The 26,799-nt window shown below is 34.9% G+C and overlaps 1 protein-coding gene across 2 annotated transcripts; it reads left to right on the forward strand.

Moving 5' to 3' along the window:
* The first annotated feature begins 21,631 nt into the window (after positions 1 to 21,631).
* On the forward strand, positions 21,632 to 25,730 carry TRM20 (methyl-coenzyme M reductase II subunit gamma, putative (DUF3741)). 2 transcript variants are annotated; one of them, XM_079070850.1, is made up of 4 exons: positions 21,632 to 21,824; positions 22,877 to 24,531; positions 24,655 to 24,796; positions 24,882 to 25,730. In XM_079070850.1, the coding sequence occupies exons 2-4, from the start codon at positions 22,885 to 22,887 to the stop codon at positions 25,580 to 25,582; spliced, it is 2,490 nt and encodes an 829-aa protein (XP_078926976.1). In that variant the 5' UTR covers positions 21,632 to 21,824; positions 22,877 to 22,884; the 3' UTR covers positions 25,583 to 25,730. The 2 variants fall into 2 exon arrangements, with proteins under 2 accessions (XP_078926976.1, XP_078926977.1); XM_079070851.1 differs by lacking the exon at positions 21,632 to 21,824 and adding an exon at positions 22,306 to 22,514.
* Positions 25,731 to 26,799: the final 1,069 nt, after the last annotated feature.

A 26,799-nucleotide genomic window follows, 5' to 3' on the forward strand; every position in this document is an offset into this window, starting at 1 on the left:
AACACTTGAGGCACTAAGTTTTCTGAAGCCAATCAAAGCAAGGAATTGATTGTTATTACTATATAACAATCAAAGGTAATTACTAAACCCTTATTTCAGTTCTTATATGATAGATCTAGGGTTTATAGCTTTAGATATTCAATTGCATGTTCATTAGACAAACTAGATCCAAAGCTATTAGGGTTTGCATGTACACCATAGGATTGATGTATTGCTCGAAACCCATCAGGTTCACCATCCTTCATCCTGGTTGTTATCATGGAAGAGATGATTTCATACCTCTCTTGATGAGCACTCTGATGGTATCTTTCCATAAGGTCCTGGTGCATCTCATAAGTCTTAATGGTCTTGAAAAGTTTCAAGAACAAACCAAGAATAAACCTAGTTGATCATCATCAGCACACGACTTGAGGTATATAACCTATCGTGTTGACATTATCTTGTTTCTGCGCCATTCCAGTTGAGTTAATTGTGCATGTGAGTTCTCATTTGAATGCATAAAGACAAAGCACCTTGATCAATGGAAAGTACATTGATAAGTAAGGATGAGTTGCTAAACCACTTGGAAAACATGGTGGGCACTCGTGTTACCATGAGGCAAGAAATCAAGATTGAACAAGTTCAGTCCATATGGGCTTTGGATTTGTCGCAAACTTTCATTTTGGCAAATTCACATGGATAGGAACACATACATCATAAAATCTAAATGTCATAAGGTTTCCCTCCTTCATGAAAATGATTGTGAGGAAATGCTTTCACTAAGAGAGAATTTTAAGAAGATAGCCATTGTGAAAATTGTATTCTCAAATTCGATTATGATTACGAAATCCCTTTTCATAGTTCAAATTGTGAGATTTGGCAATTGGTCTGAACATTTGGGACTTAGTAACATAAATTCTGAATTGTTTAGACATACATGTGAGCTATCTGAGGCAAAGGTGTATGAGCTTAAAAAGCTTAGATAAAGGCTTATCAAAGCATTAGGTATTAGAAATATGAACTTAAGGAATTCAATAAGCATTGTTTTTCTGGAAGTTCAATTGTTTTCTGAATATATGTCAAAGCTAGTGGGAGCATAAGTGTTATGCTGGTAAGAAAATAATCATCATGTTAAGTGGGAGCATGATTATTATGGTAAGTATTGCAAGTTAGCAATATTAATTATAGAAAACAAAGATTCACTTTGCAAAGTTGCAAGGGTTGAAAAGTTGTTTTGCTATAATTAAGGGAGAGAATATTATACTTCGTTTCAAAATTCTAAAGCTTAGATCGAGAAATATTAATAAATTTAGTCAAGGATACATAGTGCATTCTCAATATTCGATTATGATTACGGCATCCCTCTTCATAGTTCGAATAGTGGGAACATGGCACATAAAATATTATGGCAGAATGATGATAAAGTATCACGTCTTTATGTGAGACATTATGCATCGTGTCCAATACGCTTCGGGTATAGGATCGATTGCATATGCTATAATATTTGACCATTCTAAAATTTTCCAAATGCCTAGGGCATTAAGAGGGAAAAGGACTAGAACTGGTTTTGACTAAAATAATTAAACAACTATCAAAGGACGATCTGAGGTTCACGTGAATAGTTGGAAGTATAGTACTGGATGGACCATATTGACATTATTATGAATAGATAAGAATCTATTAAGAATGACTTGTCATATGGCAAATATGGAAATGTTTCCATTAATGGGAGTTGGATATTAAGAAATATGTCTAGATTAAAAACTTTTATGCGAGAAGGATGTTCAAAGGAATGTCCTTTGAATGTGAGACTTCACGTCTATGGAATTGTCTTGTAACAATTTCCGATAGAATACCTTGTAATTTTATTAGCCGGGTCTTGGTGACTTTTGTGCTGTGACATTACGAAAGAATCATTGCATAAAATGTTAGAATCTGACATATTTTAAAAGTGACAAGAATTTGGTATTCTTATACTAATAATAAGGATTGGGGATTGTGAAATGAGTTTCATTGGAAAAGTTTTTCAATTGATCTATTTCACAAAGAATGGACCATAGGAAACCAAAGTGTGCATGCTTGGAGCATGGGACAATTGTGGTTATAATTCGAGTAATAAGTTGATTTTCTGAAACAGTAAGCAATGAATAATGAGTAATCAATATGGTGTTTAAATAAAAGTGTTTTTATTTACGCTCAAAAGTTTTGGGGCCATATAGGATTAATATTATTATTGCGTTTCACTTTGCATGTTTTGACTTCCAGAATAACTGGGTTATTCGAACCTCCACAGTCGGTCATACTTTGGAAGTAGGTATGAAGGAAGACTGTCATGAATCTGTCTGTAGATTGTCTGAAGTGTTTAGACATAGCACAAGTTTGCTGCAGAGTTCATGAGTGCTTTGATAAGATTAAAGTATTGGATTAAACCCATGCTCACTTGAATCACTTCATGGATTTATCACGGGTGATTAGTGAGACGATAACATTGTATATTCTTGAAACCGAGACGTGTGAGTTGTTATTTGCTGGTCGGTTGCACATTGATGATAAGTAAACGCACCAATAACTTGGTGTTATAAAACTTATTGTTGTGTGTAATTCGATTAGTAGGTGCAAGCAAGCATTTGAGTCGAAGTTTATCCATTACTTTTACCCAAAGTGGGATAAAAGCGATATCTGTGGGCCCCTCGATGATTTAGTGATGACACTCTAAGCGCTTGGCCAAGCCGGGACTAAGTTGATGTGTTCAATTGTAGTCTGTTGTCGGTCGTCATGAATCGAAAGTCGGGAAACAATACATAGACAAAGAGAATGATTTAAATCCATGTCTCATGTCTATACGATATCTTGTAGAATGGAGGAATATATAATCCCTTATCTAAAGGACACGCGTATCTGATAAGATCAGAGTTGACAGCGGCTTTTGAAAGCTACGATTGCTGATCAGGTTCTGAAGTCATGCAAAATAGTTATTAGACTTATCCAAGTGGGAGACTGTTGGATTAGTGTCTAAGTCCATAACTATTTTGGTATGTACTTGACCCGATTATGAGCATGGTCCTTTTGGGTTGCCTTCACCATAGCAATATGTAGGATGAATTAAGGAGAGAAAGGTTTAATTATGATTTATTAATATATTATAAGAATAATATACTAAAGGAGAAATCATATTGTTTAATTAATATTAGTCAAGAATTAATTAAGAATTAATTTTGTGACTAAAAGAGATTAATTAAACTTAGGGGACTGGAGTTGTAATTATAAGATAATTACAATTGGGCTATGGATCACCTAATAATATATAGGTTGGACGAATTCTATGGGAAGCCCATAAGGAATTCGTCCAAGGGATATCTTAAAGGAGTCCATGGACTGCTTAGGGCCTAAGCAGTCAGATTAGGGTTTCCTAGTTGCAAACCCTAATAGCCTACATGTATATAAAGGACCCCTATGCCCCAAAAACGTGGCTAAGTGTTCCTTTAGGGTTTCCATCCGTTTTTGATGCCTCCCCTCTCTTCTCTCTTTCATCCAATTGCTTAGTGGTGTTTGTGACTCCATTAGAGGTGCAACACTTGAGGCACTAAGTTTTCTGAAGCCAATCAAAGCAAGGAATTGATTGTTATTACTATATAACAATCAAAGGTAATTACTAAACCCTTATTTCAGTTCTTATATGATAGATCTAGGGTTTATAGCTTTGGATATTCAATTGCATGTTCATTAGACAAACTAGATCCAAAGCTATTAGGGTTTGCATGTACACCATAGGATTGATGTATTGCTCGAAACCCATCAGGTTCACCATCCTTCATCCTGGTTGTTATCATGGAAGAGATGATTTCATACCTCTCTTTATGAGCACTCTGATGGTATCTTTCCATAAGGTCCTGGTGCATCTCATAAGGGTAGAAATCTTCATAGGATTTATGGAGTTCTGCTGTCATGGTAGCCAACATGATACAAGACACCTTAGTGGCATCCTTCTCATGGCTAGTGTACTCAGCAATTTCCTCTGGAGTAGCAGAAGACTCATCGATTTCCTTCAGCTCCTTGTCAAGGACATATTCCTTGTCCTCATAACGAGTGACCATCCTGATGTTCCTAATCCAATCATTGAAGTTGGAACCATCAAAGATGACTCTCCCACAGAGGTTCATGAGAGAGAAGGAGCCAGAAGGGTTTGAGCCAGAAGCATTGTTGGAAGACATCTGAAAAGGAAGAAAGATAAGTTTAGATTAGATATAGAATCCTTAATAAGATACCCAAATGAAATATTAAGGCTAGGACCCAACACAATACTTTTATAACTTGGAAGAGGGATGCTGTAATCCAAGCTATAAAATATTTGTAGGTAGGTAAATGACGATTCACCAATTTCTACCATGAAAAACAAAATAGATTATTTGGTTTTAATTGGATTGAAACTCCTAGTTCTTTTGAGATTCATTGAACAATTCAATGGCATGTTTAAATCTCGATTATGCCCTTCAAGTTTGTGACTGGGATACCGAGGATCACAAACAAGGTGTGAATAACCATAAAATTACTTGGTACTCTTAATTTTATCACCTAACCGATGTGCCGGTTAACCACACACGCTCCACTGATCTATGATAAACCTTAATCCACCCTTTGCCACCCTTGTTAAGTCCAAGTTAGTTTGCCGGTTAACCACACAAGCTCCACTAACGACTTTAGCAAGGTGCAAAGTGTAATTTTATGGGTTAGCATCAATTTCACATTTTCATAAAGTAAATAAGATTGGGAATTAATAAAGGTTTAGTTACTTTATATTTATCATTATACTTTTAATGAGAATTATAGTCCTTGCCCTACCCGTTCGGCTAACGACCCTCCACCAGTCAAGGAAGCGGTGGGTGAGAGTGGACACCCATTAAGCTGCCATTTTATAGGCAACAACCTTATACCCCCTTATAGACCGACTTCGTGAATGAGGCCTACTAACGGTAAGACTGACTTGCTCTTATACATACATATATATATATATATATATATATATATATATATATATATATATATATATATATATATATATATATATTATTAACTTATAATACTATAAAGTATAAGGGTTGAATTTTAACTTTTAAAACTCTATGGATTGGAATTAAAGTTTTCTAAAGTGACTTTACAAATTCCAAAACTTGAGGGCAAGTTTTGAAACTATATAAAACCTTTCATATTCAATAACTTATGAGCTTTAATGATTTATTAAAATGAAGACTCTTCATTTTATGTAACCTATGGTTCTTTAATGACTCTTTAAAGAAATGACTTTTGGTAATCCATAACTTGAGGACAAATTATGGACTCCATCAATAACATTTAGATCAAGAATTACATCATCAAACAATTTGCAAATAATTCCCATGATCTACCAAAACTCATAAGCATGAACATTCATATCAACAGTTTCAAGAATCATATAAACATATATAAAACTCGAAAATTTGATAATAACCATTGAAAAGGGATTAGCATAATCATTACCACATCAAAAACAGGTTTTATAAGTCCAAAACAGTTTAGGGTAATGATTCTAGTCCATTTCCAGCAGCAAAACTCGAAAATCTGCACACAGGGCCTCCTACTCGTCGAGTGCAAGAACCTACTCGACGAGTAGGATGAATTAACACATGGACTCGTCGAGTCCCCCCCCCCCCATGAACTCGGCGAGTTCACTAAACAGTGAGCAGAATTTTCGACTTTTTCAAGCAGTTTGCATCAAATACAAAGAAAACAAGCCTAGGCTCTGATACCACTGATGGGTTTTGAGCATTCTAACACTCCTATGGTGTACATGCAACCCTAGAAACCTTGGGTCTATGTTTTCTCTAATATTCATGCAAATTTGATTTTCCAAGGTTCTCATCCTAACTAGCATGGCATGGGGTACTTGTTATATAAAAACTAGTAGAATGGCCTACCTTTCTTGTAGCTTGGATTCCTTAAGACCTTGTGAGCCTAGCACCCCAAATGTGATGCCTCAAATGTTTCACACAACACCACAAATCTCGGAATAACTTAAGAGAAGAACACTTTCACTCAAAATCGGCTAGCCCTCCTTGTTCTTGTCTTAGTGGCCGAATTTGCTAGCTATGGGGTTCTATATATAATGTGCCACATGTAAGGTTACACCATGTAAACCCTAATGTGCATGGCTTTTCATTTCCTCCATGACCCATGGGTTTTAACCTCCATGGAGCACCCAATGAGACTTAGCCCAATCTAGTGAATCATGGATCATAAGCCCAATATATAAGAATGCTTGATTTACATAATCAATCCCCATATATTCAATTAACCTCTTTTGATCACAAAATTAATTCCAAATTAATTCTTGAACAATACTAATTAAATAATATGATTTCATATTAATATATTAGAACTTATAATATATTAATAAATCATAAGTGTCCTTTTCTCATTTTATCTATCCAATTGTTGCGATGCCATGCAACCCAAATGGACCATGCCAAGTCGGGTCAAGTACATACTAAAGATAGTTATGGACTTACACACCTTATCCAACAGTGTATGCTAGCCTTACATAACATTGGATCCTATAGATAGTCAAATACCTGATCATACCCTAAGCCCTTCATCAAACAAGAACAGGAAATAAGGCCAAACCAAACATTCTCAGACTATAGAATCTTAGTTATGTACAACTATGATGCATACACTAAGCAACTACAGTAATGATGTCAATTTCATATAAGGAATAACCCCCAGGCTATCAGGCATCATATAATCAGGCAATTCTATCATGCAATTCCTGAAGATCCCTAGCCTATCACTAGCATGTTGTTCTAACATATCACAATATCAAAGAACAGTGTGGTAATTTGGGGTCAACTTACTGGCTCCGGTTGATCGTACACATCGCATCCTCTTTTGCTTATTTTGAAAGCAACTTTGAAAGTTATTTTATTTTATTTATTTTATTTATTCATTTTTTTTAAACCTTTACTTGAAAATCATTTTTTTAAAACCCTTTCACCTTAGTTTGAGACTGGATTCACACGAGTGTTCCTCCAATTCACTCAAACTAAGGCTCTGATACCAACTTGAAATATCCCAAAAATTTCAACAATTTTAAACTTTTCAAAATGACCCTTTCACTAATAAAGATGTTTACAAAATTAGTGTTCTCAAAACATTATTTAAAAATCAGTGCCTCCCAAGATCAATGACATAAAAATCAAGATGTGTACGGTCACGCATTTGCCTTGCCATGATTCTCTGAAATACCTGAAACCATAAACCAAAAACTGTAAGCACAAATCTAGTGAGTTCCCCCAAAGTACAAACACATAATAGATAACATATACCACAATAAGCATACAAACAGGGCCTTCAGCATGACTGGAACGCCCCGCCGACCTACAGTTTATCCGGTACACCCATAGAGCCTTCAGTCTGACTGGAACACCCCACCGGCCTACAGTCAATCTGGTACGCTCACAGAACCTTCAGCATGACTGGTACGCCTCACCGGGCCTTCAGCTTATTTGGAACGTTCTCCGGGCCTTCAGCCTGATTAGTACGCCCTATTGGCCTTCAGTTTATCCAGGACTCCCTGGGTCTGTTGGCCTTCAGCACATAGGAGGACCGCCTCAACCCAACCACAGACAACATGTCAACATATACACATCCAAAACACATATAAGCCCAACAAATCATAACAACATATCAATATAAACATTACCGGGTTTGTTACATACCTCTAAGCATAACATCATCTTATCTACCAGGATACAGATCTAACAGATCACTATAGTACTTAATCATACGATAACCAGGATAATAATCAAAGGGCCGGCCTTGGTGCCTTCGACCCGTAAGTACAATGAGGAAAACTCACCTCGCATGCCGAATCATAAAGACGATCCCTGGCCGCTGGCTGATAGATTCCCCAACCGCCAATATCAAGACAACACCCCCATCACAGCTGATCCCACGAATAATCTCTTACTGCAGATCCGCTAAGATCCACGCGCTACCAAATACCACAATGACAACCCATCATCATCTAGCCCCTGACTCACGTTATGAGTCCAAATTAGGGTAAAAGACCTTTTTACCCTTCTCAAGCTTGGCCCAAAGCCAAGACCCAAAATAGATGACCAAAGGCCCAAAATCCAAAATAAACATCGAAGGCCCAAATATGGCCCAATTTTCCAAATTGGGCCCAGTTCCTTTCGTGAGCTTTCACCCAAGAAAGTCCAACAAAACAAAAGCCCAAACCATAAAATCCAAATGGCCCAACATGGCCCAAGACAATCTGAGCCCAAAACGAAGAGGCCCAAAATTATCGCGTACGTGGGGCGTACTCCGGAGGTACGCTCAGCGTATACGAGGCTGCGCAGAATCCACCATCGGGGTGGCTGACCCGCGTACCTCGCAAATGCCATTTTCTTCATAAGTGCTTCATGACTTTAGCACTTAAGCTCATACTTCAGATCCAAGGTCCAGAAGCTTACTAGGGTCATAAAGTCCCCAACTTTATGACTTTCCACGTCCAAAAAGTCCTTAATGCAAGGTCTTAATCCATTAAGACCTTCTACAAGAAGTATGAAACCAAACTAGCTAAAGGGACCTCATTTTTATGGCTTAGAACCCCTTTTAGGGTTTGAAAGGACAACCCAAAACGACCAAAACTAAACATGCATAACAATGGGACTTTTGGGACAAAAAGAACATCATAAAGGTACCAAAATGAGATCCAAGCAAAAAAAATCATAAAGGTAGCAACTTTTTACCTTTTGGAGCTTCCCAAGAAGGTGATGATCCAAGATCCACAAGCTTGCTTCAACTACTAATCTCCTTGATGCAACTTCTTCTTCCTTAAGCACACAAAGAACACATTCTTAGCTCAAAACACTCTCTTATGGGGTTAGGGTTTGCCAAAAACGACTCAAGGGCTTAGAGGCTGAAAAGATGAGGCTAAATGATCCATAAAGGTGCTTAAATACCCCACAAACCCTAAAACTTAGGGTTTATTTCGGACAAGAGTACGCCCAACGTACATATGTGTATGCCCAGCGTACTAGGGCACACCCTACTACGCTTAGCGTACTAGGGCACACCCTACTACGCTTAGCGTACTCACATGTACGCTTAGCGTACCACTCTTTCTCCTAAAATTACGATCTTTCCATTAGGGCTTCTTGCGACCACTTCCTTCCAAAACAAGGACCAAAATGACATACTTTAAAACCAAGAGATGAATTTGAAAATGCCTGAAAACCGAGGTGTTACAAATATAGAAAGAAAAGGTGAAAGAGGGTCATATTGCGTGTGATCCCTCTCCAACTAAAACTCAACCATAGGGCTTCTGTTCACCAACTCAAAAACCAAAGTTGGCTCAAGACAGGTTCTAATCCAAGCTACTCACTTGCTGCCAAAGCCCAAAAAATCATAATCTGAAATATCGATTTCGTAACCATATGTAGTTATTTAACATTCATTAGAATATGTTAATATTAATTTTATAACCATATGTAGTTATTTAACATTCATTAGAATATGACACATGACACGCCCTAATTCAAATTAGATGTTTTTATATCGATTTTATAACCATATAAAGTTATTTAACATTCATTAGAATATGACTAGTGATTGAGAACCTATAAAATAGTTATCACAACAGGGTATTGATTTATTTTTTGTGTGTTATCTTATTTTTCAATCAACATTTTCATATAAACAAATTATGAATATGTACACTCATTATAACTTATTAAAAATATAAATTGTTGAAAATGTTGATGATTTTGGTGTCACTAAGTTGTTGAGTGTAATATAATTTGTAAGATTACGAATGAAGTTCAAACTTTGATTTTGGTGTCACTAGGGTGCACACTTGTTTAAGACAAATCTATTCTAAGTATGACCAAAATGGTAAGGTCAAGGGGGTTGTGCCACATTGCGGGGTCCAAGGGGCAACACTTTAAGGTTTTAGACTTATTTTGACAACACATCAGTTTTAGACTTTCAGTTATGTACTTATAACTTCCGATAACTTCAAAAAACGTCATCCTTATCAAAATATGAATAATTCTTATTTGAGCGGATAGCCAACATTTTTTAAAAAATCTGAAGAATTCGGATTCTCTCTTTATCATCTAGTTTTTTGTGTTTTTAGGACCTACATTTGGAATTGTTCCTGACTAGATTATTCATATAGTTTTAATTTCACGGTAACCCAAATACTAGGGGCAAAATATCAAATTCAAAAAGTGACAAACGTATCAGGTATTCAAATTATTTTATAATTCCAGAAAAGGGAAAATTACAAGCAAGTCACTATATTACCATAAAATTTCGATTTTGACATCAAGTTATTTTTCTCAATTATGTCAATATATTTACATTTTTGTTTCAATATTAACCAAATGATCGGTTCTCCCTGTTCTTCCAGTAACCATTTATCTCGAATTGCAATAAAGTCACTAAGTTTACCAAAATTTCGATTTTGACACAGATTTTCAAATTGCAAGAAAGTCACTATATTACCACAAAATTTCGATTTTGACGTTGAGTTTTTTTTTTCTCATTTATGTCATTACATTTACAATTTTGTTGCAATTTCAACCAATTGACCGATTCAGGAGATGTTGTTATGGTTTAGAAGTAGAAGCTTGATTTGTACAACAAATAAATGAAGGTCAGTCCAATGGTTCAAACTCACTTACAAGTTAACAAAAAGGGCATACTCGCCCTTTCAGGCGATGTTATTGTGGTTTAGAAGCCCAGTTTGTACAAAAATAAATAAAGACCCCTACAAGGTCGATTTAGTGATTCAAACTCACTAAGCATGTTTTGTATTGACCTTGTAGGGTCTTCATTTACTTGTTGTACAAACCGAGCTTCTAACATCTCTTAAAAGGGTGAGTACGCCTTTTTCACCAACTTTTAAGTGAGTTTGGACCACTAGATTGACCTTTAAGCGTCATTTGTGAAGAAATATTATGATGGGAATTAAACATTAAACATTATAAAAGATATGTGAAAGTGGGTAAGTATGCACTTTTCGCTGACTTTTAAGTGAGTTTGATCCACTAGATCGACCTAAAAAGATATGTGAAATTGGGTTCAATACAAACCCTATATTTGAAACTCAATCCTACCCCATAATATCTTACATGACTTCCACATCACAATATTGTCATGTCATTTATTTGGTAACCTGCTAGATTGATGGTAACTGGTCAATTGGTTCACATTGCAATATCAACAAAATTGCTGCAATATCTAAAAAAATTGTTGCAATGTGAACCAATTGATCGGCTACCATCAATCTAGCAGGTTACCAAATAAATGACATGACAATATTGTGACGTGGAAGCCACATAAGATCTTATGTGGTAGGATTAAGTTTCAAATATAGAGTTTGCATCGAACCCAATGTCACATATCTTTTTAGGTCGATACAATGGTTCAAACTCACTTAAAAATCAATGAAAATGGCATATTCACACATTTAGGTGACACTTTTTATTATAATGTTTAATATTTAATTCTCATCAAAGTATTTCTTCATAAATGGTGTCTAAAGTTCAATCTAGTGGTTCAACCCCACTTAAAAGTCAGTGAAAATGGCGTACTCACCCTTTCAGGAGATGTTATTATGGTTTAGAAACTCGATTTGTACAACAAGTAAATGAAGACCCATACAAGGTTGATCCAGGAGATGCTTAGTGAGTTTGAACCACTAAATCGACCTTGTAGGGGTCTTCATTTATTTGTTATACAAATCGAGCTTCTTGTTGGATTAATGTCTAAGTCCATAACTATAATTGGTAAGACTTGACCCGACCCGGCATGGTCCATTTGGGTTGCATGGCATCATGCATTTGGATATACTATAATGAGAGAAATAACACTTAAGGTTGGTTAATATATTATAAGCTCTAATATATTAATAAGGTTATTTAATTAGTATTGATCAAGAATTAATTTGGAATTAATTAAGTGATCAAAAGGAGACTAATTAAATATATGGGTTGATTGTGTAAATCATTCATTCTTATATATGTGGGCTTGTGATCCAAGATTCCTTATGTTGGACTAAGACCATGGGGTGACCCATGGATACTCCATGGAGGTTAAAATCCATGGAGCATAAGGAATGGGTAAAGTTATGAGTTACATGGTGTAACCCTAATAGCCACCATATAAAAGAATCCCATGGCTCAAGAAATCGTGCACTAATGTGTGAGTGTGAGGGCTAGACGATTTCAAGGAGTGTTCAAGTTTCTCTCAAGTTATTCCAAGTGTATTTGGTGTTGTGTGAACCATTTGAGGTGTCACACTTGGGGCACTAGGCACTCAAGCTTCATGAAGACATTCTACATCAAAGAGGTATGTATTCTATCTTGTTATATTTATTATTTTGTATGCTAGATTAGGATAATACCTTGGATGTTCATAATTGTATGTATAATAGAGAAAACATAGATCCAAGGTATTTAGGGTTGCATGTACACTTAGGAGTGTTAGAATGCTCATAACCCAACAGTGGTATCAGAGCCTAGGCTTGTTTTCTTGTTATACTTGCAAAAGTAGCTGAAAAATCGAGTTGGATGTATATATTCGATTGTTTTGGCTGGAATTGGACTAGGAACATTACCCTAAGATGTTTTTGGACTTATAAACTTGTTTTTGATGTGGTAATGTTCATGCTAATCCAATTTCTAAGATAATTGTCATAATTTCAAGATTTGTATTAGTTTCTACGTTCATGCTAATTTCTTGAAGATTGATGATTTGAATTATCTTGTTCTTATGAGGTTCTTAGATTAATAGAAAAGTTGTGTGAAATAGTTGTTTTCAATCCATTTTAATCTAAGAGTTGATTCCAAAGTGTGTTTTTGTAACTTGTCCTCAAGTTATATGAAAAGTCACATTTAAGAATCATAAAACTCATAAAAGTTGGCAAAGGTTACAAAATGAAGAGTCTAGTTCTAATTAAATGGTTTTATGACTCCATAACTTGTCCTCAAGTTATGGAGGTTCAAGAGTCTCTTCATTAAATTAAAAAAAAAGTGTAACCTTAATTAGTTCCATAAGTTACAATAAAAAAAGTTATTTTTTTTTATTAATTAGTTTAAAGTCTTCCATAACTTGTCCTCAAGTTATGGAACTTGAAGAGTTTTTTTTTTAACTAAAACTACTTTAAACTCATAAGTTATGGAATTAATTAGTTTTGAATAGTTTCAAAATTTGCCCTCAAGTTTTGAAATTTGAAAAGTTTTCACTTATGAATACTTTAATTCCAAGTTAGCCCTTAGAATTTTAAAAGTTAAAATTCAACCCTTATACTTTATAATATTATAAGTTAATAATATTTATATATATGTATAAGAGTAAAGTCAGTCTTACCGTTAGTAGGCCTCATTCACGAAGCCGGTCTATAAGGGGGGTATAAGGTTACTGCCTATAAAATGGCAGTTTAATGAGTGTCCACTCTCACCCACCGCTTCCTTGACTGGTGGAGGGTCGTTAGCCGAACGGGTAGGACAAGGACTATAATTCTCCTTTCATTAAAAGTATTAATGATAAATACTAAGTAACTAAACTCTTATTAATACCCAATCTTAGTTACTTAGGAAAATGTGAATTTGGTGCTAACCCATGAAATTACACTTTGCACTTTTCTTAAGTCGTTAGTGGAGCGTGTGTGGTTAACCGACACACTAACCTGGACTTAACAAGGTAGGCAAAGGGTAACTTAATATTTATCATAGTATCGGTGGAGCATGTGTGGTTAACCGGCACACTGATTAAGGGGTAAATATTAAGGGTACCAAGTATATTTGCATGGTTATTCACACCTTGTTTTGTGATCCTCGGCATCCCAGTCACAAAACCTGAAGGGCACACTCGAGATTGAAACAGTTCAATGAATCTCAAAGATCTAGGACTTTCAAATCCAATTAAAACCTAATAAATTATTTCGTTTTTCATGGTGGAAATTAGTGAATCGTCATTCACCTACCTTCAAATATTTTATAGCTTGGATTACGGCATCCCTCTTCTAAGTTATAAAATAGTTTGTTGGGTCCTAGCCTTAATATTTCATAGTGGGTGTCATATTAAGGACTTTAAATCAACTATCTTGAATATCTCCCAAAAAGATGTCTGGTCTAGACATTTATGATCTTCCCAAATCTCTTGAAACAAGCTTTCCTAAATGAAGATGATGTCCCATGGATATCATACTTCTTTCACCTCCTCCAATTATTCTCCCTAACCCACAAGTTCCTAAAAAGTTTAAGGTCACTCAAGCCCTATTGGCAAGGCAAGGTCTATGTGTGATCACATCTTGGAGATGTAGTCACATATTGACAAGCCGGGAGAGTTGGATGTCAAAATCTTGAGAAAGTTGGTGGCTCAACTACTTTCTAAGTCACATAGTGAGTTCTTTTGGGAATCCTATGAAACAGACTAAGACAAGACCCTTAATGATCTTATCTATTTGCTAAGATCAACTTCCTAAAACGCTATGGACATTGACAATGATGACATTGGATATCCAGTAAAGCTCTCTCTTCCCAATGGAAAGGGATCGGCCATAGTCAACTCGGTTGACCCAATGGTAAAGAGAGAGGCGAAGTCTGAGATAGTCCCATTATCAAGGGTCCATAGGTAACTATTGCCAAAGGAAGGGGCATTGGTTACGAAGCTGCCAAATTTACCTAAGGATGTTAAAGTCAATAAGTTTGGCTCTACTTCAGGTAAAGTCCATTGTCTAACTCTATTAAGTACATGCTGATTCTGATCGCGAAGATGGATTTCAATCGCATGGTTCGGTGATCAGAATTTTGGGCTATTACTTAAGAGTTATGATATTTATATTGCTTAGGAATAGATAACAACAAGGTTTTCATATGGATTGTAAGGATAAGTTTTTCCGCAAAGTTTTAAAATAAAAGAAAAAGGTTTTGATTTTATTTATTTTAAGTATCCTTACAATGGCATTTGTGAAAAGTTGTTGCTTATAAGATTCCATTGATAGCAATATTGGAAAAATGGATTTGATTCTTTCGGTTGTGGTAGTGTCTAATATTACCAAATAAGGAAAGATTCTCATCACCCAAGGTTCAATTGAACCGAAACTTGGAATCATGCAAGTTGTATAGTATGATGAATGAGAACTTTCAGCTTGGAAAATTAAGACTAATTCCTTATGTGAATAAGGAAAGGACTAAGGGATCGAGTACACATTCTTGTGCACTGGTCAAGTCCACCACAAAAGATCAAGAAGACTATTCGTCATGATTTACTTAAGTTCAGTAAATATGGTTATACTTATAAGTTTAAGTATAAGTCTGTAGCATTGGAGAAGTTTCAATGTGAGACAGAACGAATAAGAAGAATCAAAGTATGGCAGAAAGATAAAAGTTTCTCAAATCTGAAAAGATGGGAGAGTACTTTAGTATCATGTTTATGATCATCTTAATGATTAAGATACCATATCACAATTGGTCCTCTAAAGTCATCTTAGTGCATTCTTATGACCAAGAAGAGGAGTCATGAATTGTTGAAATGGTTAAATCAAAAAGATGGCCAATTGTGTAAAGTGTTAGTCTTGATAAAGAATCCGCACTATCTCTTGAATATTTGACAAAGGAGTCTTATTTGTCAAGAGGACAGTGGGAGTCTTAAAGCTCTTGAAAGTTTCAAGACTTAATCAAGAATAAAACCTAAAGTCCTTCACTAGCACACGACTTGAGGTTTATAACCTATCGTGTTGAAATTTTTGTGCCTATTCAAGTTGGCTTTGCATAGGAGTTCTGAGAGATCTCAATTGGTTGCACAACTACTTGGAAGCAATGGCAGGCACCTGAGCTGCCAAATGGCAAGAATTTAAGATTGCACAAGTTTAATCAATATGAGTTTGGATTTGTCACTAACCTTGTCTTGTGATTATGGTTTTGACAAATTCACATGGATAAGAACACATACACTATTAAATCTAAGTGTCATAAGGTTTCTCTCCGATTCATGAAAATGATGGTGAGGAAACACTTTCACTAAGTAGATTTTAGCTAGATAGCAATTGTGATATTTGCATTCTCAAAGTCGTTAGTGGAGCGTGTGTGGTTTACCGGCATACTAACATGGACTTGTGAGAAGTGGCAAAGGTCTAAACAATTGAGACTATGATTACGACATCCCTTTTCATAGTTCTAAAATTGTTTAGACACACATGTGAGCTATCTAAGAGAGGTGTATGATTTTGATAAAGTTTTATCAAAACCATCTAGTATCAGAAATCTGAACTTTGGTAAGAAAGTCAGCTGATTTCTGAGTACATGTCAAAGCTAGTGGGAGCATAAGTGTTATGCTAATAATCATCATGTTAGTGGGAGCATGATAATTATGACAAAGGTTGCAAGTTAGCAATGTTAATTATAGAAAACAAAAGTTTCAATTCGTGAGGTTGCAGGGGTTGAAAAAGTTGTTTTGCTATAATTAAGGGAGAGGAAATTATACTTCATTTCAATTCTAAAAGCTTAGATTGAGATTTTAATCGTATTTAATCAAGGATATATATATGAATTTCATGTTGGAATGGCTCAACATAAGGAAATTCTATATATGGGTCCATTATTTGCGTTCTAAAATTCGATTATGATTACGACATCCCTTTTCATAAACTGAATTTTGAGAACTTGGCAAATTGAAATGGAAATATTATAGCAAAAGACTGGTTTAGTCTTTATGTGAGACATCATGAATCGTGTCCCATATGCTTCGGATATAGGATCGATTACATGTGCTATATTCATCCTTTCTAAAATTTTCCAAATGCCTGGGGCATTATGAAGGGAAAAGGTCTAGAATTGGATATGACTAAAATGATTAAGCAATTGTCGAGGACAATCTAAGGTTTACCAAAGATTGGTTGCTCAAGGACAGTTGGAAGTATAATGTTAATTCTGGAAGGACCATATTGACATAATCTGTAAGGAGGCAACTCTTGTTCAGAAGTGATAGTCAAAATGGAATATGGAAATGTTTCAAAGTTAGAAATTATTCAATCTGTGTAAGATTAGGAAACTTAATGAAAGAAGGATGTTTCCAAGGAGCTGATCTCCTTTGGAATGCTCTGTAATGATTGTTGTCAAGTCTTTCTGACTTCGTGCATAATCATTAAGAGGATCAATGCATATAAGTTTAGAATCTAACAGATTTCAGTAAATGACATGAATTTGGAATTCTTGCGTTTGCAGTAAGGATTTGGGACTGTGAAAAGAGGATCATTGGAGTGATGTTCAATTGATCTATTTTACAAAGTAAAGATCATAGACAAACATAGTATGCATACTTGGTGTATGGCATGACTAGTGTTTAGAAAACATAGTGTACATGCTTGGAGCATGAGACAACTATTGTTTTAAATTCAAGTATAAAGTTGATAAAACCGAAACAATGAATAATGAGTAATCAGTATGGTGATAAATAAAAGTGTTTATTTATATTCATAGGGTTTGATACCATATTTGATTCATTTATTCTTGTGTTTCACTTTGCATGTTTTGACTTCCAGAATAACTAAGTCGCTCTTCCTGAATGATTAAGTTATTCAAACCATCCACAGTCGGTCATATGTTGGAAGTAGATATGAATCAAGACTGTCATGGGTTGGTTTGTAGAGGTCCAAGTTGGTGGACAAAGTGGTGCTACAACACTCATGAGTGCTCATAAGTTCTGAGTATTGGATTCAACCCGCGCTCATTTGAATCACTTCATGGATTTTATCACGAGTGATCATGAGACGATAATATCTTATATTCTTCAAACCTAGAGATATGAGTTGTTACTATGAGTTGGTTATACATTGATTGCACGAAAACGCATTGGTAACTCGATGTTATAAAACGTGCCTTTGTGTATGATTCAACAAGTAGTAGAACAAGCCATATGAGTCGAAGTTTATCCATTCCTTTTACCTTCGGGATAAAAGCGATATCTGTGGGCCCCTCGATGATTTAAAGATGATAAATGTGAGTGCTTGGCCAAGCCAGGACTGATTTGATTTGTTCAATCAGTCAGTCATCATGAATCGGAAATCGGGAAACAACAAATGGACAGAGAGAATGATTGATAATCCATGTCTCAGTCCATATGATATCTAGAATGGAGGAATATATGATCCCTTATCTAATGGACAAGTCATTGACAAAGGTCAGAGTTCATCGACAAGGTCAGAGTTCGATAGAAGCTTTTGAGAGCTACGATTGCTGATCGGTTCCTGAAGTCATACGCAATAATAGTTTTAGACTTATCCAAGTGGGAGACTGTTGGATTAATGTCTAAGTCCATAACTATAATTGGTAAGACTTGACCCGACCCGGCATGGTCCATTTGGGTTGCATGACATCATGCATTTGGATAGACTATAATGAGAGAAATAACACTTAAGGTTGGTTAATATATTATAAGCTCTAATATATTAATAAGGTTATTTAATTAGTATTGATCAAGAATTAATTTGGAATTAATTAAGTGATCAAAAGGAGACTAATTAAATATATGGGTTGATTGTGTAAATCATTCATTCTTATATATGTGGGCTTGTGATCCAAGATTCCTTATGTTGGACTAAGACCATGGGGTGACCCATGGATACTCCATGGAGGTTAAAATCCATGGAGCATAAGGAATGGGTAAAGTTATGAGTTACATGGTGTAACCCTAATAGCCACCATATAAAAGAATCCCATGGCTCAAGAAATCGTGCACTAATGTGTGAGTGTGAGGGCTAGACGATTTCAAGGAGTGTTCAAGTTTCTCTCAAGTTATTCCAAGTGTATTTGGTGTTGTGTGAACCATTTGAGGTGTCACACTTGGGGCACTAGGCACTCAAGCTTCATGAAGACATTCTACATCAAAGAGGTATGTATTCTATCTTGTTATATTTATTATTTTGTATGCTAGATTAGGATAATACCTTGGATGTTCATAATTGTATGTATAATAGAGAAAACATAGATCCAAGGTATTTAGGGTTGCATGTACACTTAGGAGTGTTAGAATGCTCATAACCCAACACTTCTAACCCACAATAACATCTCCTCAAAGGGTGAGTATGCCATTTTTCTCTGACTTGTAAGTGAGTTTGAACTATCAGACTGATCTGCATTTATTTGTTGTACAAATCGAGCTTCTAAACCATAATAACATCTTCTGAATCGATCAATTGGTTGACATTGCAAAAAAATTGTAAATGTAATGACATAATTGAGAGAAAAAAACTCGGTGTCAAAATCGAAAATTTATAGTAATATAGTCACTTTCTTGCAATTTGAAACATGGTGTCAAAATCAAAATTTTGGCAAACTTAGTGACCTTATTGCAATTTGGGAAAAATTATTACTGGGAGAACAGGTAGAACCGATCATTTGGTTGATATTGTAACAAAATTGTATTATATAGTGACATAATTGAGAGAAAAAAAACCCTGATATCAAAATCGAAATTTTATGATAATATAGTGACTTTCTTGCAATTTGACATTTCAAAAACCACTCTTTCTAAAATGTTAATGTATCAACTCTAATAAATGAAAGTTTTTTTGTCACTTGTCACATTCTCATTCAATTTGTCAAATGTCATTTTGTCATAATTTTGAGATATTTTTTTGACACTTGTCATTTACTTCAACTTTTATTTTTTCAATATATCATTAATTTAGTTTCTATAAATTAAATATACCATAATGATTATATTAATTTTAAATTTTAAATTTCAAATTTCAAATTTTAAATTTCAATTTTAATTTTAAATAAATTTACAGTTGAAACCTTCGTATTTAACATTTTGTTATAATTAATTTAATTTACTTTTTTACATGTTTTTTTTATTTATTTTTTCATAATTTTTACTTATTTTAAATTTCAAATTCAAATAAACTTACCGTGTAATCATTTTTATTTAACATTTTGTTTTAATCAACCCGTATAATATACAAGTCTTACAACTAGTACCTAATAACCTAAATTTTAACCACTTTTGTTAGTAAATAACTAATGGTGTTTGTTAATTTTAATTATAATAATAATCTTATCTGAGATATTGCTTTTTTTAGAACGGCATTTAAGATATTATTTATATATAAAAATCCAAATTGAAAATAAAAGAAATTGACATATCAAATAATTGGTCCAACTTAGCCCATGACATTAACTTGTTTGACCCATTTTTTAAGAGTTCGAAACATCTATTTTCCATCTTAAATTCAATATCATTTATGATTTATACTAGTTTATAACCCGTGGAAACCATGGTTACAAAATTAATTCAATTTTTATAGCAAAAATTCATAATTACTAATTATTTATTTTAAATAAATAATTTTAAAAAACCTATTAATTAAGAGATATACCAAAATTTTAAAGTTAGTTATAACTTCAAATTTAACATATAATTAAAAAAACAAATGTTTCTATAAAAAGTTTAAAATCAGTTATTTAAAACCTTAACGTCATCAATTGTGATAGTAATCTACCTAATATATATCTTTGATACATGACATAATATTAATATGAAGTTGTATTAGAGTGACACATGACAAAAGAAGATTAAAACTATTCTTTTATTAGTATAGAGATTTGTTAATTAAGAGTTAAACTAAAATAAGAATTATAATTATAATTTATTAATTGTTTTAATACGTAAAAAATATAAAGTTAAACGTTGCAAAGTTGGTGATGTTTGTTGCGGTGGTCCCTTGCATATTCACAGGTTACGCTTTCAACGGTTCTAAACCCTTTTAAGACAGTTAAAAACATTGAAATTAATTTACACAAATGGTACTTTAGTTATAGGAAGAAATAACACATTAATCCTTATGTCATAATTATTTTGTCAACTTAATCATTGAGTATGTTTGACGAGTATAATTTTATTTTATTTTTTATATTTATTGCAGTTTATTGTTTAATGAAACAATGGAAATAACTTATAATTTTTTTGATAAAGTATATGAAATAGTTTATTGATTATCAAACTAACTTATAAAATGAATAAGCTAATATATCAAATTTTTTTTTGGAACCGACAAATAGATATAAAATGCAGACCTCTAGCAAGTGACTAGAGGGAGCAACAAGAGTTACAAAGGAAAAACCAAAACAAAATCAAAAAAGAAAATGACATTAACTACAGAAAATGACATGTTTATAATATCAAGTAAAGATTATATGAAAACTGTTGATGTCGAGGAATCAGACATATTTATAATATCAGACTATTATATGAAAATCTATATAAATAATGCTAAACAAGTAAATTTAAAATATTAAATATAAATAACATACGATACCGATTGCTTTTGAAAAAAAAATTATTGCTTAAAAATTAAACGACATTTACCATGTACAAGTGAATTAAGAATTCAAATAAAAATTTGTCTAAAATCAAAGGACCATAAAATAAAATTGTCCATAACGTCTCCTTTTCTTATAGCTACCTGCCATGTCCCATTGTCCCCCGGTTGTATTGTCCTGAAATGAAACACAATATTGTTAACTGGGATTTTATGAAATTAACAGAAACGTATGAGGGCTTTAATGAAAAATAAAAAATATATATATTTATTTATTTCGGGCTCCTTATTATCGCTATATCTGGCTTTATTCGCAAATTTTCTCTCTCACCGGCGAATGGGTGTGTGCGTGTAACCGGAAGTGATCAGTGATCTGAATAACGACAGAATCAAAGACGAAATCGGCGAATCTCAGGCTGTTTTATGACCGGAATGTCAGATTACGGCGATCATTTAGCGAGTGCTTCACTATAAGGTATTGATCTCAGGGTCTCGCTACTTTATCTACCTAAAACCGCTCTTTCTCTCTCTTCTTTGCTGCGGTTTTTTTAGCAGCGTGAGCTCCTTTTTCGTTTTGTTTTGCTCCTCATTCGATGTCGCTTTTCGAAGGTATAAAACAGAATCAGATTCTCTTATTATTCTTCTGTAATTGAACAGCTTTTTTCCAAATGATCTTGTGATAAATAATTACATAGCTTTTAAGATGAAGTTAAAGTTGAAACATAAAATTAGGGCTTTTGTTTTTCCTTACATTTGTACTGATTAAATAATGATGTCAATTTGAACGAGTGTAGTGATTTTGTTTTGTCTGTTCGATTTTCTCAACTATTATATATTTTCATTTTCGGATTCTTTTGAAAACTCTATTTCAAGTAGTGACTGCTTGATGTGAAGTCTCATGTGAATATGCTGGAATTTCACAATCTGTAATAGTCCTGTCCCTGTTGTTATCCCTCTTTTTCTTTATTTATTATCTCTAGATAATCTTTTGGAAGGGATTCTGTAAATCTCTTGCTTCTCCCACCCCTCACCTCCACCCTACTGAATTAAATGATGATATCTCCTATTCATGGTTCAAAAACGAACTACCAAGTAGGTGTTTCTGAATGCGATTCTTGATATCTGGAGCTTGAATCATTTTACCTTCAAAGAACATCAATCAGAGGTGTTTTTATATTTGTACTTTATTCTGGGTCTTTTTTATTTTTTTATTCTTAGTAACTGATTGCATAGTAGATGCTCTTTATTCAACGTCATGTTGTTTGCTCTAGATTCACTTTTCTTTTTTCTTGATTTGATCTTTAAGGAATCTATCAGTTTGCCCTAATATTGGTGTTTAATATACATTTGAATTTTTCCTACCTACTGAGATTTGTATTCGTCTATTTGTTTGCCTCTTTTTAATTCCTCTTTGTTGGGTTTCAATATATTAAGATGCCTTCCTATGGATATCTCTTCAAAAACCCAATTTTGTGTTGTAAGACAGCAATGGTGATTACTACTAACTATGAAATGCACCTTTCACAGGTATAAAAATGAGCCGGATTCAGAATGGAAAAAACCGAAATCCTGAGAAACCTATTTCAGGATGCTTGGGAAGAATGGTGAACCTGTTTGATTTAAATACTGGTTTGGGAGGGAACAAGCTCCTTACAGATAAGCCACATCATGATGGAAATGGAACACCCATAAAGATGCTAATTGCACAAGAAATGTCAAAAGAAGATGAATGTAAGCAGAGTCCATCTAATTTGGTTGCGAAGCTGATGGGGCTGGATGCCCTCCCACAGCAGCATCAACAACCTGTTTCAGCTTCATGCAGGAGCCATTCAAGACATTCAAGGAGCCAATCTGAATCCTTGGACACACAATCAAAACATGAGATCACAAAGTGTCCTGAACAGGAAGAATACAAAGATGTTTTTGAAATATGGCAGCAACATTACAAAGAAAGATGTAGTGAAAAACAGAGTGAGAGTAAGATGGATCTTATCAGGGAAAAGTTCATGGAAGCCAAACGTTTATCTACTGATGGAAAACTTCGCCAGTCCAAACAGTTTCAAGATGCATTGGAAGTTTTAAGTTCCAATAAAGATTTGTTTCTCAAGTTTCTTCAAGAACCCAATTCATTATTCTCTCAGCATCTATACAATCTGCAGTCTGTTCCTCCACCTCCAGACTCTAGACGCATCACAGTTCTTAGGCCTTCTAAGTTGGTGGATACTCAAAAGAAAAATGAAAAACAGGACCCGATACCATGGGATAAAAACAATTCTGATCTCTTCTTTTCTCCTGAATGTTGCAAAACTGATGAAAACCCTATACAGCCAACGCGTATTGTGATACTAAAACCTCATAACATCAAGGTTGTTGATTCACATTCACATGATGATGTATTTGATGGGGATCCAGAAGACAGCGAGGTGTTGGAATCAAGAGAAACTGAAGAAGAGGAGATTGCACTTAGAAGAGACGAGACCCTTCTTTCTTCTGTTTTTTCAAATGGTTATATTGGTGATGATAGTTCATTTTGTAAATCAGAAATTGATTATGCAGCAGGGAACCTTAGTGATTCAGAAGTTGTGTCACCAACTTCTAGACACTCATGGGACTATATTAATCGGTTTAATAGCCACTATGCCACTTCATCCAGCCGTGCATCTTATTCACCAGAGTCATCTGTCTGTAGGGAAGCTAAGAAACGTCTTTCTGAAAGATGGGCAATGATGGCATCAAATAAGAATCTTCAAGAACAAAGACAGATACAAAGAAGTTCCAGTACATTGGGTGATATGCTTGCTCTTTCTGATTTGAAGAAATCCGTAAAACCAGAGGAAAAAAAACAAGAGTTTATTATGGGATCTAATGATTTGAACAAGCGTGAAGATGATGATGATAATGATAATAGCCCTAGAAAGCTTTCAAGATCAAAATCTGTTCCAACATCTGGAGTTTCAGGTTCCTTGGAAGGGAAAGGAGATGATAGCAAGGAAAAGCTTGTGAAATCATCATTCAAGGGGAGAGTTTCAAGTTTGTTTTTCTCCAAAAACAAGAAATCTAGCAAAGAGAAGTCAAACCAGTCAAAGGATGAATGCCCAAGAAATGAAGGATCTCCATGTGTTGAAGACGAATCATGTAGTCAATTATTATATAGAAGATCACAAGTCATAGTTTTACCTGAGGTATGGCTTCTTTTGTATCTTTTTAACTCAAGTCCTTAACTGTTCACAAATTTGCTTATATTATCTTTTTATTGTCTAAATGATTGATTGATTAATAATAAGCTGTTGCTGTTGCTGTTGCAGAAGGCTGGATTTTCTTGTAAAAATCCCGAGTTTCTCAGAAACCACAGCAGCGAGAACCAAGACCAACCAAGCCCTATATCAGTCTTGGAACCACAATTTGAAGAAGATGATCACACAGCAAATGCCAAGCTGAATAAGCATGGTAATTTTCTTAACTAATTATTAAAGTAAAAAAATAAAAATGTTGGTTTCTTTTTATTTATCCACTTTTGTTAACATTGATGTAGATTCTATGAAATACAAGTTGATTGACAAATCTCCACCCATTGGGTCCATATCCCGTACCCTATCATGGGATGATACTAGCCTAGGGTCAGCCACACCGTACTCCGGTAAACCCTCATCATCAGCACCACCACTAAACCCACAGGAAGAGGAGCAAGAATGTCTGTTGTATGTTGAGACCTTGTTATCAGTAGCAGGTCTCCATAAGACCCGATCAAACTCACTTTTCGCCAGGTGGCATTCACCCGAAAGCCCATTAGACCCATCATTGAGGGACAAGTACATGAACCTAACCGAAAAAGACTCCATTTTGTCGCAAAACAAACAAAGGCATCATCATCATCATCATAGATCCATGACAAAACTCGTGTTTGATTGTGTCAACGAGGCGTTGATGGATATTGGTAGTGGGGGTGGGGCTCACATGATGACGTCAGCATTGGTGGGGGACCGAGTGTGGGCCCGGATGAAGGAATGGTTGTTTTCCGGGGAGGAGAGGTGGGGGGAGTGGGAGGATAGTGATGGTGATGGCGGGAGTGTGGTGGAGGAGGTGGTGAGGAAGGAGGTGGTGGGGAGGGGGTGGGTGGAGGGGTTGAGATTGGAAATTGATGATACAAGAAAGGATATAGAAGGGAAGTTGCTTGAGGAGCTGGTGGAAGAGTCTGTGTTGGAGTTGACTGGTAGAGCTTCATCAGTTTTTTAATTTATATTATTATTTTGGGCCTAAATTATAACACAATTATTTGTGTACCATTAAAACAGTATTATAATGTCTTGCTAGTTTCCAAAAAAAATGGTACTTGTTTTGCTGTCATTTATTAAGTATACCACATGATTGGTTTTCTTGTTCATATCCCAAACCCATAGTTTCAAGATCTTTTTATACATTTGTTTGTGATCTGTGTGTGTCATTTGAGGGACAACTTTGTAAGACCTAAACAATAATAAACTTAGATGATGATCTGTTTATTTTATTGATATATAAAAAAGACAAAATTTCACAAATGGTCCTTATTGTTTAAAAAAATTCCTTAAAACCATTTGTATGAAACTTTTTTTTTTGCATCAATGGTCCTTTTTAGTAAAAGTTTTCACGATAATGATCCTTGCACGAGATGTTTGTTTGAAATAGATGTTAAGTTGCCCCATGTGCCTTGCACATGAGGGCATTTTGAAAAATTCGCCTAAGGATTTCTCGAAATAATAAAGTGGGTGAGAGGTTGAGTTTCATACGAAGTTAATTATTACCCTTCTCGTCCCAAGAAACCCTCTTTGTAAGCCTCCCAAGTGACTGATCAATCCATCTTCTTTATACCATTGACTCGATTCACAGTGCAATCTCATCCAGTGCAAGCATCTTAGGGTTAAACTACAATGATGCTCGTTCTACTCAACCACCTGACATGTATGAAGAGTATGGTAAGAATAACCTTGTAACGTTCGTGATACTTTTGGCATTATATGTAACATCTCTTTCTTTAACCTTCATCTTAGGTCTTGTATCAAGCTTTTGCACATTTAAAATACACCATGATGGTGGGTTCATGTAAAGTCCCAAAAACCATAGTAAAATTTTTCATTTTCAAAGACATTTTCATAAAAATTATAAGTTATCTAATTCATGTTTTAAAACATAACCATAAAATCAGAGTATCAAATAACATTTCTCAAACATAAATCCACAGGATGATGTGTACGATCACGTCTTCGCCTTCCTCTGATCCTATGAAGTACCTGAAACATTTAAATCCACAACTGTGAGCCAAAGTTTGTGAGTTCCCACAACACACATACAATGCATGCATACATGAGCCTATAGTCTTACTAGACCGCTTCGCAAGGCCTACATTACACCTGGACCGCTCTCCTCGGGCCTATAGTCTGACTGAACGGCCTCGCAAGGCTTACAATATACTTGGA

This window comes from Lactuca virosa, chromosome 9 (assembly GCF_052849685.1).
Source record: "Lactuca virosa cultivar CGN04683 chromosome 9, Lactuca_virosa_CGN04683_v6, whole genome shotgun sequence".
NCBI classification, from domain to species: Eukaryota; Viridiplantae; Streptophyta; class Magnoliopsida; order Asterales; family Asteraceae; genus Lactuca; species Lactuca virosa.

What these genes read in the sequence shown, in the direction of transcription:
- TRM20 (XM_079070850.1), top strand. Translation starts at nt 22,885, where the DNA reads ATGAGCCGGATTCAGAATGGAAAAAACCGAAATCCTGAGAAACCTATT. An exon ending in AAGTCATAGTTTTACCTGAG is followed by an intron (nt 24,532 to 24,654) that starts GTATGGCTTCTT and finishes TTGCTGTTGCAG; the next exon opens with AAGGCTGGATTTTCTTGTAA. An exon ending in TGCCAAGCTGAATAAGCATG is followed by an intron (nt 24,797 to 24,881) that starts GTAATTTTCTTA and finishes ACATTGATGTAG; the next exon opens with ATTCTATGAAATACAAGTTG.